Raw genomic sequence first — 12,926 nt, 5'->3', positions numbered from 1 at the left:
ATAAAAAATTTTTCCTTACAAGGACTTGATTTTGATTGCTCAGTTTGTATGGCAGCTAGATGATATTGTAGTCCAATCTGAACAATTTCTTGGGCTATTGTACCGTTATTTTATACAATAATGTCTGCCAAGTTTCGTAAATATAACTTGTCAAATAAAAAAGTTTTCTATTTAAGAATTTAAATTTGATCGGTCAATTTGTATGGCAGCTAGTATATGATATAGCAGTCCAATATCGGCGGGTCCGACAAATGTGCAACTTCTTAAATAGGAAAGGATTTGGGAAAAATTTCATATCGATTACTCAAAAACCGAGCGACTAGTTCGCACATACAAGTATACTGACAATAAATATTTATGCTGTTTAGGGTATAAAAAGTACTTCAACCAACGCCATAAATTTTTGTGTTGCCGTTGAATTGCTCGCAGAGAAGCATTGCGTAATGCATAGCAATATTTCTGATTTAACTTTAACGAAACGTAAAAACAAGTAGCAATAACTCACACGGCGAATAAATACTTACACTTGTACAACTACAAATGTTGCAAGTTGTTGTATTTGCACCCACTGCATTCCGGAAGCGTAAGCAAAGATATTCAGTCATTTTGTGCACACACACATGCACGTACGGCACTCGAGCGCGCAAGCTCATTGACAAAGCGGATGAGAAGCGCTTGGCAACGGAAGTTGGCGGTCCCAGCGCGCTCCCGCTGCGCCAACAATCTTAAAAATTGCACACAATTGCAACGCAATAAAAATGCAATCACATATTCATACAAATTGCAATGGAGGGCGAGTGCTGCGAAGTGGCGGGATAGCAGCAGAATGCAGCGCTGAGGCGCTTTGCAAGGAGTCTCGCAAGGAGCGCGCAAGAAATATTGAAATTCTATGACAAGACGCTGCAACTCAATGCCAACGTGAGCGCACACATATTTATCATAAAAAGTGCTATGCACCCACACATCTACATTCATATTTGTATGTGTGTGTGCGGCAATCACTTTGCTTTGACTTGCGCTGTTATATTTCGCATTTATGCAACTCAATGGAGTTTATGCGACGCAAGTTGCATGCGGCAAGTATGTGTGCGCGCCTGTGTTGTGTATGCCAGCATTTTCGCTATGCAGCAATGACTATAACAACTACATATGTGGTATATGTCAGCATAATAGCGACATTTGATGTATTTGTGCGGGTGGCTCCACATACACTCATTGTAGTGGGATCTTTTGTGCGCTCGCCTTGCACGCCCCTACCTTTGTCCATCAAACAGATTTATCGTTTGAGCACAGCACTGCATGCAGCTCTATTTCTTCACTAACTTGTCGCAATGGTTACGGTCTAAAAGCTTAGTGCGCAGTGAGCTGGCAAATAAACGATAAGCGAACGATAGTGAATTTGTTGCTGCCGAAGTGCTTACTGCTGACGGGGCCCGTCAAAGTTCAATAATAATAGATTTCGAGACTCACTCATACAGATTGCTATTTGTAAAGACTCTCAGTCATGTGTATGTATGTGAGTGTGTGTTCTTTTGTAAATGAAAATCAAATAGCACACCTTTACACCTTTGGCAGCTTGCCTGTGCCAGCCGTATCCATGAACTTGCTGTCGCTCGAATCAAAGCACGGCACCCTGTCGTGGTGTTCTTCTGCTAAATTTTCAGCGCCGAGCCAAGTGGATTCGCCATAGTTGTCGAACACTTTCCAACACCTTCAGTTTTAGGTTTCCTGACCACTGCTGCGTTTTCCACGCCGAAGAGCAGCCGTAAAGGTAGTAGTAGGTCTAACACTCTGTAGCTTAGCCTCTTTCAGAGTGGTGACTATCAACTCTTATATCAGAACACCGATATCAACCCTGAGTTCGCTGACTGTGCGCTTCAGACTAGTGAAGGGATGTCTAGAGTACTGGCGGCTACAGCACGCAGTTGCAGGAAACTACAAGGCTGACAAGCTTCCAAGGACAGGTACTAAATTTTCACTAACTGCCGAATAAAAACGGGCATGAGCTCCATTGCCTTCTTGTGGTTCACTACTGTTGCTCTCAGCAAGGGCCTCCTTTCAATATTTGTACCAATTCAAACTGAACATTTTTCGATCGGGCTTCATAAGATGATATTGAACCATCTCTAAACTTCCTCTTCGAAAAGCCTGCCTTTGGTAAATCAAGGAAAAAATACCTTGGGCTTATACTTTAAAACATCCAAGGGAAATAGCTGAAATAAAAATGAAACACCCATGTAGATTTCTTAGAGGTTTGGTTCACCTTGTCGGTATTCAAGTACAAGAGTTTTTCATCTGGTTTTACAAAGGAATATATTAATGTCTATGATGAAGTAGCCATGCTGAGCAATCATCCAACTAACCTAGCCTAATCTATACCACATATACTTAAATTTGTAGCATTTTATGAAGCAGGGCACACCTATAATCATTGTTATAATAAATGCCAACATAATCGCAAACATGGCTTATCCTCAACATCAGTATTTCTTGTCTTGTCTTCTCTTTCTTGAAGAGAAGTAAAAGCACTCTCCAGATAAGGTTATGAGGTCGATTGTAACAGGAATATCATCATTAGGAAAGTTTATAACACCAGCATGATCAGCAGATCCTCATATTTCGTCGAAGAGCTTTAACACATGCGCAAATTAGTTGAGATGGCTAATATCACTTACGGCTATGTCTCCAGGTTCGTCGAAGATAAAACTAACTAGTTGTCTCAAGCTCGGTCTTGTAAAGGCTGGGCAATAAAATAGAAAGTGTCGGGATGTTTCCACCTCACGCTCCTCCCCTCAACCTTTACAACATGCGTCCGACAAAGCTTTTAGCTTTGCGGGTTTTTTACCAATTGGACATTATCCAGTAGCAACCACTACGTTTATGGCAAAATGAACTTTGCTATGGACATGTGGTTCAGTAGATTTTCTACGTTCGACCAACGAAGCTTGCGGCAGTATTACCTAGAGGACAAAATCCAGTAGGAGCCCATTCGATTACGGCAAGATGAGGTTATTTGATATTGAATTGAGTTCAGTAGATCTCCTACATTCGCTTTATTGGTCTAGCGCTAGAAAACAAGATGCCAATGGAGATCCACCTCATTCCCTTTCCGAGGTGAGCGGTTTAAGGATGCCCAATATTGCTAGCTCATGGACTTTTCAGTCACATATCCCGCGTCGGTATGTGAGCAGAGAAAAAGCCATTACGAAGAGCCTCTGCGACGCAGGGATCCAAGTTTTCGGGGTTACATTTAAAGTACTAATATAATTAAAATTATTGGTTTGACTACGGCTTCGTTGAACCAAAACATGACTTTGTTGATTGTCCTCAATTTTTTCTATAGCTCCTCTACAGCAAAATAACGCAACCGATGCCTTTCTTACTCTCTTCTCTATATTTCGCCTTCATAAAAGCTTTCTAGTAAAGATGAGCGGTAGCTCTCCCGAAATCGGTTTCAAAATTTTGGGGCGGATATGCGTGTGCATATATATAACATATGATTCTCATGTACACATATTCGAACTTGGAAGCCAAACAGAGCCAACTTATTACATAATCAAAGGAGGCGCCTTTTTAAGACATTTGCATATTCAGAAATGCATACAATTTGACACGTACTCACGAAACTTTCTTCCAAATTGCTCCTTAAGCGATATTTGCCACAAAATTTACATCACATAGAGCAACTTTTATTATAAATAAAGAAAATTCATAAGAAATATCTATGATAAGGGACATGCTTTGGAGCCACTTTACTGATAAATACGAAACTATAAATAGCTACGAACATTTTATTAATTACCTTTTGTCCGATTCGCCTTGCTACCGATTTCCATATACCAACGACATATTCCATAACAAGCGAGCACGCAAAGCTTAACTGCGGAACTGGCGAATTAGCATTGACAGCGGCTAGCAACAGGCAGCCGGCAGCTGGCGACCGGCTAACGACGCCCTGCGAGCGAGTATGGGCGGGGTATGGAGTTGGCAATTCAATCAATCGTTCGCACAGCTGAGCAGCAGCAACAAAAAATATTATTGTTTTCGCTTTCATTCTGTCAATTAACACGAATTTATCTGTTCTAGAGACTTTGTCACTAGAACTTTATGGTTTGGTTAGCGACCGGTAAAATGTTCGTCACGTCTAGTCATAAAATCAGCATATTTCCCAAACGCCGGCAAACAGCACTATGGCGACTTTGCCATACTTGCCGAACGCGCCAAATACGGATGCCGATGTCACCACGCAGTTCCTGCACGCCAAACTACCGGCGGCTGGACGTGCGCCCAAGACATTAGCGCTTCGTGCTGGATCAGCGTATAAAAGCATAGCTTCGCCTACCAATCGATATCAGTTCCTAGTGTTCGCTTACTAAGTCGCACACACAAATTCTCCTTTCTTAAATTAAATTAAATTGCACAATTCGAAAAAATTATCGCGAGTCTTTGATTGAAAAAAATTTTATCCTCGAAAAACTAAACGATTTAAAAACTTCTTCAACTCCTACTTGTGTATCAACTGCAAAAACAAAGTAACAAAATGGCCAAATTCCAAATTGTCGTACTGTGCGCCGTGCTCGCCTTCATCGCCTGCATTGCCAGCACCGAAGCTGAACCACAACAACGTGGCCAACGCGTTTATTACCGTCCGGCAGCGGCGCGCTACCAACGTCCACGTACTCGCTATCTGGCGCGTCAAGAGGAAGCCGACGCCGCACCCGAGGCACCAGCAGTTACGCCATATCCATCTGCTGATGAGCTGAAACCAGCTGTGCCCTTCGATGAAGGCGCGCCCGCCACCAACATTCCCGACGAGGTCTACGGCCCACCAGAGGCCAACCAGCCCGATGAGGTATACGGTCCACCAGAGGTCTCCGGCAACGATTTGCCCGCCGATGGCGACCTCGCGCCTGTCGACGATGTGCCCGCTGCCGACCCAGCTGCCGAAAGTTTCCCCGCTCCTTTGGACGAGCAACAGGCGCGCCTGGTCGCTGCTCGTCGCGCCGCTGCGCTGCGCCAGCGTCAACGCAAAGCGGCTGCTTACCGTCAAGCCTTGGCTGCCCGCGCTGCCGCGCGCCCCCTGAAATACACGGCTGTTGCCCAGCGCCGCCATTGAGTTGCAGGTATGACGCACGAGTGTGAGTGCTGCAGAAGCGCTGCAGAAAGTTGTAAATTTTTGGAAAAATAGAAAAATTTTACAAACCTTTTATGCTGCATTAAAAAAAACAACAACAAGAAAAAAATTAAAGTGTGCTACCACTGTAATAAACTAGTATGTATGTATGTATGTGTGTAATATAAGCTAAAGCTGCGCGTGAAGCGCGGCGCACCAAAAAATAGATAGAAGGAATCTACAAACAAGGACCACCACCCAGGCGATATAACGATGACATCACAAGATTTTTAACATTTAATGTACTTGTAATTTTAACCCTGTAAACTGTACTGAAAATAAAAGTTTTCTTGCAAAAAAATAACATATGTTTTGATTTAACAGTTGTAACAATTCCTCACCATTTGTATGGTTTTAAAATATGTCAGCATTTCTCTATCCTCGTAGTTTTTAAAAACCAATCTTGCTTCTGAAAAGGAGGTCCATACCTTATAAAGAAAAAATTTCAGCCGCGAAGCCTGATCGATATATTTTTGCAGAAATTGGGACCTTATCTTAGTAATAATACAAGCAAAAAATAGTAAGACTTTGTTCTTAATTTTTTTTTTTTTAATATTTTCGTCCCCCTCAAAGTAGTCCCTCATGGCCCCAATAAACTTCTTTAAACAAAATTGAGCAATGTCTTCAACCAAAAGTGAGCTTCATAGCCGACCTATATTTACTTTTGAAAATTGGGATCGCTTTCCATCTGACTTATGGCTTATTCACCGAAAGTGCAACTCTGTTGGTGGGTGTTTGGTTTCAATTCTTGCACTTTAACTCAAAATCTATGAAAGTGGATAAGCACAGGTCCAATCATCCTCACGTCTTCTTCGATAATCTGCTCTACAGCAGGTGCATAAAGTATGTATGCTCCATGGTTAGATTAAGTTAGGTTACATGACTGCTCTAGAGAGATCGCTCGTGGACTGCTATATTTAGTCCTTTGTGAAATCAAAGAAATGAAGACACCTGTGATCAAACTTATAAATTCGCTACTGTTGTGCCACTAAAAATTTTCCATTCCCGCCAGTTCGGTGGGATGCCTGAAGGTATGTGCTTCCAAGTGTTTAAGTATTGACCTTTCATACGTGGGATAGTCAAGAAGAAAGAGTTGAGTTGCTGATGGCGTCTGGTAATATTTCCAAATATTCCAAATATCACAAAGCCACTCAATGCAATTGATAGCGAGGTTGGGCACTCCTTGAGCAACCCTGAATGCACTGTTGATGAGTTCAAGGCTAGTATCGCCGTCTTGCTATGTGAGTGGTTATTTACCTCTCTGAAGGTGGCTCGAATGTTGTTGGTTCGGAGTGGTTGTCATCGAAGTCATCAGTAGGCCTAGAATAGAGTGAGGCTCGTTGGACATGCAAAGTGGAGCTTTAAGAATTCCGGGAACTCGACCCCTATATAGGGTCGATTCCGAATAAGTAGCAGTTTAATTTGCTACAGTGACCCGAAAGAAATCGCGCAAGAGTCAACCTAGACTCTAAAAAACTCAAGCTCTTCGTCTACAATCGATGGTGGTCTGATTCCATGTAGTGCATTCGCTAAGACGAGGTCGGTGAAGGTGTTGTTGGATCCACAATGAATGCCGGTCAATGCGTCTCAGTTGCGTTCGAAGTCAAGCAGACGACCGCAAGGATGGTTTCCATCCTTAATTTGAACAGAACCTATAATTATTGACTCTGCTGCGTGTTTATGTTGACCAAAAATTGAACGCAGCGTCAAGCAGACAACTGCAGTGATGGTTTCTTCGAAATGAGGAGCTTGAAGGGGAGTTCCTCGAATTTTTTACTTTATTGGGTGTTTATGTGGATTGAATATAGGGCGCAGCGTCATGCAGGCGACTAAAGGGATAGGTTCTATGGAAAAAAGGAGCTTAGAGCGGAGTTCAAGGAACATAACTGGACCAGAAACTCGATTTTTTGACTCTGCTGGGAGTTATATTGGCAGCAGTGTCCGTTAATTCGGACACGTTACCCCGCTCTCTACATAATGACGTGGCAAACCAACTACTTAAAGTATTAGCTAATGAGGTTATCAGAATACTATCCAACGTTTAAAAAAACACCCGTTTCTATCACTCAGTTCCCTAAAGTAGCAGCCAATCATGCCCCCATGCATCGCGACGCCTTAATTTAAGTCCAATCAGTTCAAGTCCACAAATCATGTTTGCAAAGCGAGATTAAAAGCGAACACGCACCAAGGGTTGCTTTCAATCTTCAATGGCTTACAAGCGATCATCTGTGTGAGGTCTTCCGTGCCATTTGCCACGTTACAGGCAAACAATGCAGCTTAGACAGCGTGGCGGGCCGAACCATCATGTTTGACGCACAACACACGTAACCTGTCATTCACCAAAACGCTTTCATTCATCGCGTTCACGCGAATTCATTCGTGCATTTGACGTCCACTCATTCAGCCAGCGTCCGTCCACGCGCTTGTGACTTAGCTTTACAAAGGCCACTTAAAAGCCGCAGGTAGCTAATCGACTATGCAAATGAAATTGCCGCCAAACAACAAACACAACAACAACAATGTGGCACTTCAATGCAGTTTGGCTAAGCGCAGTTCATTTGTGAATGCCAGCAGTAGACACACGCCCACACACACACTCATGCGCGCGCTTGTAATTGCATACCCTTGCAGTTGAATGCCTCTCGTAGCAAACGCAGTGTATGACCGCTACCTGCATGCCAGGCAAGATTCATAAGCGCCAAAAAGTATGCCGCAACAAGCACACCCGCTGCAATTCGAGCGCATTGAATGCCTTGAATGCCTCAACGGCAGCTGACTGGCGCGCGTCAATAGCTGCGGCTCTGAGATACTGCGGCACTAAGGTGGCAAACGCACAAACGATTTACGAGATCAGTCTCAGCGCGCTCACACACAAACAAACAGGAAGGTTTCTACAGCAGCGTGCCTTTCAAGCAGGTGTTGAAGCCGCTTGCAATCCAAAATTCCACAAGCTGTTATTGAATTGACACCGGCGCTGGAATGATAGCTTTTGGGCCATAAATAATCGCAAGCTTGCTTTTTTCGACTTCAAGGTAGTGTAGGAAATTAAAAATGTGCGGTTAAATGCCTACATTCATAAACTTCTTAAATGCTTTTGAATAATCGACGAATTAAAAGTGAAGGACAGCTGTGGCACGGCTGCACTCACGCCAATTAAATGTGTTGCAAACAGCTAACCGCTGTGCTGAATCCCTAATGAAGTGTCGGTCCAATTATTAATTAAATAAAAATAATATTGGCGCTGCTTTGTGCCACTGTATGTGCAGTCGCTGACTTCCGGCCTTGTAAACAGCCGGTACTTCGGTGTACCACACACTCGGAACTACAGCAACAACGTTACGGCACACAAACTGCGTTACGTTGCATTGTGGCATGAAAAAATCATTGCAAAGCCTTATTTACACAGTTATTTACGAGTACTTATTTGTGTCCACACATCAGCTTGCCACGGCATACTCACAGTCACTCTCACAGTCTGCAGCGCCAGCATCCGCTTGTGTGCCGACATGTGTTTGCCTGCGCAACCGTTTGTTCACTCATTGCCGAACAACTGTATTTGACAACACTTCTCGACATGCCATGCCACAATCACATACACACACACCCATACATGAATACCAACACCAGCGCATAAACAAAGTGCTTAAAATCCGGGCATCGCTGCGCTCCGGCCACATCAACCAAAGTTTATTATTATGAATTGTTCACGTAAACGGCGTTGCCAGACGTACGCAATACGCTGACGCATAACGGTTTCTGTGTTTTTTATTGCCATATTTTTAAGCCGACAGATTTTTTATGAAGTTTTTAGTAGTTTTCACTTTTGCGGCCACGTCAGCCGCTGCAATGCAATTAAACGCATTTTTAACGGTTTTAAAATTTCGATGTTGTGGTTGATGGCAGGCGTCAGACGCCGGCGTGCACTGTGGAACAATTTGTAGTTAGAGTGTGTGGTTTGAAGAGTGTATTTTTTTAACTTGTGGCTTTCAAGCAGAACTAAAATGCATATAATTTAATGTTAGGACCAAGATTTTATTCGCATTATAAAGATAAGCGCTTGCAATTTGGTTCCGCCGTGGCTGGCTCGAATATATTCCAGTCGAGAGACCCATATTTCGAACACGTTTTGCTGCAATTACGGCCATATGTCAGTGTATCAACAATAACGCGCCGAATTTGCCCTTCCAAGGCGCCAAAGCTCTTAAGATAATCGCAACTTCGCTTCACTCCACAAAAACTGGTGTAGCGGCATTGAATCCCGCAATCTTGGAGGGCGACGACGCGAGTTAATACACTCAGCAACAGTTTTCTTCAAGAAGTTGCTTGTTTCGCTGGCTGTATAGCATCGTCACCAAATCAAAGGTCTTCCACATTAACAACCACCAATTCAGGCCCAACAAGTCATTAATCATGGCTTCAATTTTGAAGAATTATGAACCAGTGATTCCATCTGCCCATTGAACACACCAAACCGTGACTTTTTGGGGCTGTAACGAATGCTTGATTTCAGATATAATATCGTTTATAATGACACATCTCCTCCTACAGCTGACCGGAATAATGTCTCAATGAATATCAGACAGCAGCGAGTTCCAACCACGAAACAAAGCAGACGCAGGTGCAGGAAGAAATCTCTAAATCAGCTGAGCAAAAGCTGTTACCAAAGGAGAGTTTTATACTAGGCAACTCTACCGAAGATGAGGCAGCCGCAACTCAGCTGGTGAAGAGAAAATAAAACAAGTAAGCAAGGGCTAAGTTCGGGTGTCACCGAACATTTTATACTCACGCATGATAAAGTGAAAATCGAGATTTCAGGCGTGGTTGTGAACCGATTTCACCCATATTTGGTACATGTCATCAGGGTGTTAAGAAAATATTACGAAAATATTATTGAATTAGGTCGAGTAGTACCTGAGATATGGTTTTTGGTCCCATTTTCAATTTTTAAAGAAAGCCTGGGTGCAGCTTCCTTCTGACATTTCCTCCGAAAAATTTAGTGTTTCTGACGTTTTTTGTTAGTCACTCTTAGTGTTTTTCAACATAACCTTTGTATGGGAGGTGGGCGTGGTTATTATCCGATTTCTTCCATTTTTGAACTGTATATGGAAGTAACTGAAGGAAACGACCCTATAGAGTTTGGTTGACATAGCTATAGTAGTTTCCGAGATATGTACAAAAAAGTTAGTAGGGGGCGGGGCCACGCCCACTTTTCCAAACAAATTACGTCCAAATATGCCCCTCCCTAATGCGATCCTTTGTGTCAAATTTCATTTTAAGACGGACAGACAGACATCCGGATTTCAACTCTACTCGTCACCCTGATCACTTTGGCATATATAACCCTATATCTGACTCTTTTAGTTTTAGAACTTACAAACAACCGTTATGTGAACAAAACTACATATAATACTCTCTTTAGCAACATTTTTGCGAAAGTATAACAAGTATTGAAGCTATATGAAAGTTTCCTAAAAAGAATTCAATAATAGATTCTCATCGAAGCCAACAGGAAAAGCAGTTCCCAGAAAAAAATTGGTCACAGAATGAAGTGATGGGAACTCTGCCCAAAAAGTTAAAACAAGGAGAAATAGAACAGCAACAGCTTTTCGATTTGGTGGTGTGGCCAAATACTGCCTACAGATGGTTATCATAAACGGGAACACTTCCTCAACGAGCACCTTACAGGGGGAATGGATGGATATTTACTTCTTCAGTACCTACTCCACTTTTAAGCTATGCGCAATCCGGCCGCTTCTCACCCAAATTTGGATACGTCATAAACGCTAAACAGCTACAGGGTTATCAAATGCACGGACCAGCCTCTTTGGATTTATTGGTGGGTAATGCCGTTAAAATAAGCATCGTCGTTGTAGGCCTCAAATTGTAGCTTATAACCATCAACAGCTTCGAAACCGGCAAGGATGTAATGAATCCTAATGCGCCATGTCATGTTATAATGCATTAGTTCATCACGACTTTTCTTAACAAAAACTCAACTCGTTTCATTCCGCAACCATCATATTCACCTGATTTGATCAAGGTCAACTACAAGACACTCCGTCCTACTTTTTGCTATTTAACGCATTCAAAAGAACAATAAGAGGACGTCGTTTTGACACGATTGAGGAGATAAGTTCCGAGCAAAAGTAGTTCCCTAAGCCTATACCGAAAAACGAATATTCTGACTGTTTTGGAAAATGGAAAAAGGGTTAGCAAAAGTGAAATTTATCGGACGGGAATTACTTTGCAGGGGGTTAAAATTGATTTGAAATAATAAACAAAGTATTTACATTTTATAAAGGAATTCACCTTCCTTTTTGAGCACGTTAACTTTATGTAAGGCATTAGTGCCCAAAAAACTATTAGAAACACTTTTTTTTTTTTTTTTTGTTCAAAGAGGAAGGCGGAATCTCGTTCGCTCACAAACCATCGATCTGCTCAATTTGCCACCAACTAAGTTTCAAATAGGCACAATTCTACAAAAATTCTCAATCATGTTTCTTGCCGCTGCTGGCAAGAGGTCTCGCTTCGACTTCGGCAATGATCACCTTGGAATGGATGTTAGAATTCTAAATGAACACGGTTCGATTGGGATTCATCCAATTGGAATTCGTAAGCGATTCATACATATCATCCGGAAAAATGACGGTGTCTTTGAAGATTCCGCCTCCAAGAAAAACAAAAAAAAGCGGTAGGATTGAAAATTTGCCAGCTGCATTATTTGTTTGGAACAGTATGAGTTATAATCATCTCAGGGAATGTCCTACTTTTTCTTTGCCAAATAAAGCTAAAATAGCTGGGATTTCATACTTTTAGGCATCCAGGTGAAAAGCCTAAACAGCTTTGCTGATAGCTGCAGTTCTTTCATCTGGCTCTACAAAGGTCGGCAAACATCTGTCCAAGTGGGCTCCTCCCGCCATGTGAAGGCATTAGCCATCTAACCTAACCTCAACTGTGATGTGAACAGGGAGCAGCATCAATGCTGGCGAGTCAACTGTCTTTTTGCCGTTTCCAATTCATTTAACGTTTATTATCTACGCGCTTTTCTGCTGTAGAAATTAACCAGCGCGCGCAGATTGAAACTTTTGTTCGCCTCGGCTTTGTGCCGGCCAAGCGCTGGTCCAAACACTCGCGCATAATTACATGCACTAACACACACACACACACATACACCCATGGCAGGCGTTTCGGCGCGCACTGTTGTTGACATAAAATGTGCACGATTTTATTGTCGCTCGGTTGGGCTATTTGCTTTAGTTGTTGCCACAATGGCTGTTCGCTTGTGCGCTGTTATTGTTGTCAAGTGTGCATGTGTGTGTGTATGTTGTAATGCTTGATGCTTGAATGCGTTGTCTGCTTGTTCGCAATGTTGTCGTTATTGTTTGTTGCACACACTTGTTGTTTGTTGTTGCTTTAGTTTGTAGTGGCCAACGTAATTGGCCGCAGCGACAATTGTTTTTGTCGCTGTTTGCATTGCTGCTGTTGTTGTTGTTGTTTATTGAAGACAAATAAGTGTGACTTAATTAATGCAATCAAGCATCGTCCTGCACAATCTGCCGCCCCCTGTGCCCGCCAACATTATTGTTGTAGTAACTGTCTGCTATTTGCTTGCTGTCCGTCGCTTCGCTTCGTTGGCGCTTGGCATTTGTTTGTGCAACAATTGTTTGACATTCTCGTTGACAGCACAAACGCCCGCAGTTGCAGTGAATTTATGCTCGTGACAACGCCAACAACAATACTTAGTTTTTGGTGA

The 12,926-nt window shown here is 42.6% G+C and overlaps 1 protein-coding gene and 1 long non-coding RNA gene across 4 annotated transcripts in view; both read left to right on the top strand.

Annotated features, from left to right (window-relative positions):
* The window catches only part of LOC108966765, a 130,165-nt gene that overhangs the window by 69,414 nt on the left and 47,825 nt on the right, over positions 1-12,926 (top strand). The window lies entirely within an intron of this gene.
* On the top strand, positions 4,342-5,474 carry LOC108966763. The gene has a single exon (XM_018929802.1). The coding sequence runs from the start codon at positions 4,541-4,543 to the stop codon at positions 5,114-5,116; it is 576 nt and encodes a 191-aa protein (XP_018785347.1). The 5' UTR covers positions 4,342-4,540; the 3' UTR covers positions 5,117-5,474.

This window comes from Bactrocera latifrons, unplaced genomic scaffold (genome assembly GCF_001853355.1).
Source record: "Bactrocera latifrons isolate USDA-ARS-PBARC rearing strain unplaced genomic scaffold, ASM185335v1 scaffold_17, whole genome shotgun sequence".
NCBI classification, from domain to species: domain Eukaryota; kingdom Metazoa; phylum Arthropoda; class Insecta; order Diptera; family Tephritidae; genus Bactrocera; species Bactrocera latifrons.
Note: the sequence above shows the minus strand (reverse complement) of the source record. Positions and strands in the feature narration are given on the sequence as shown.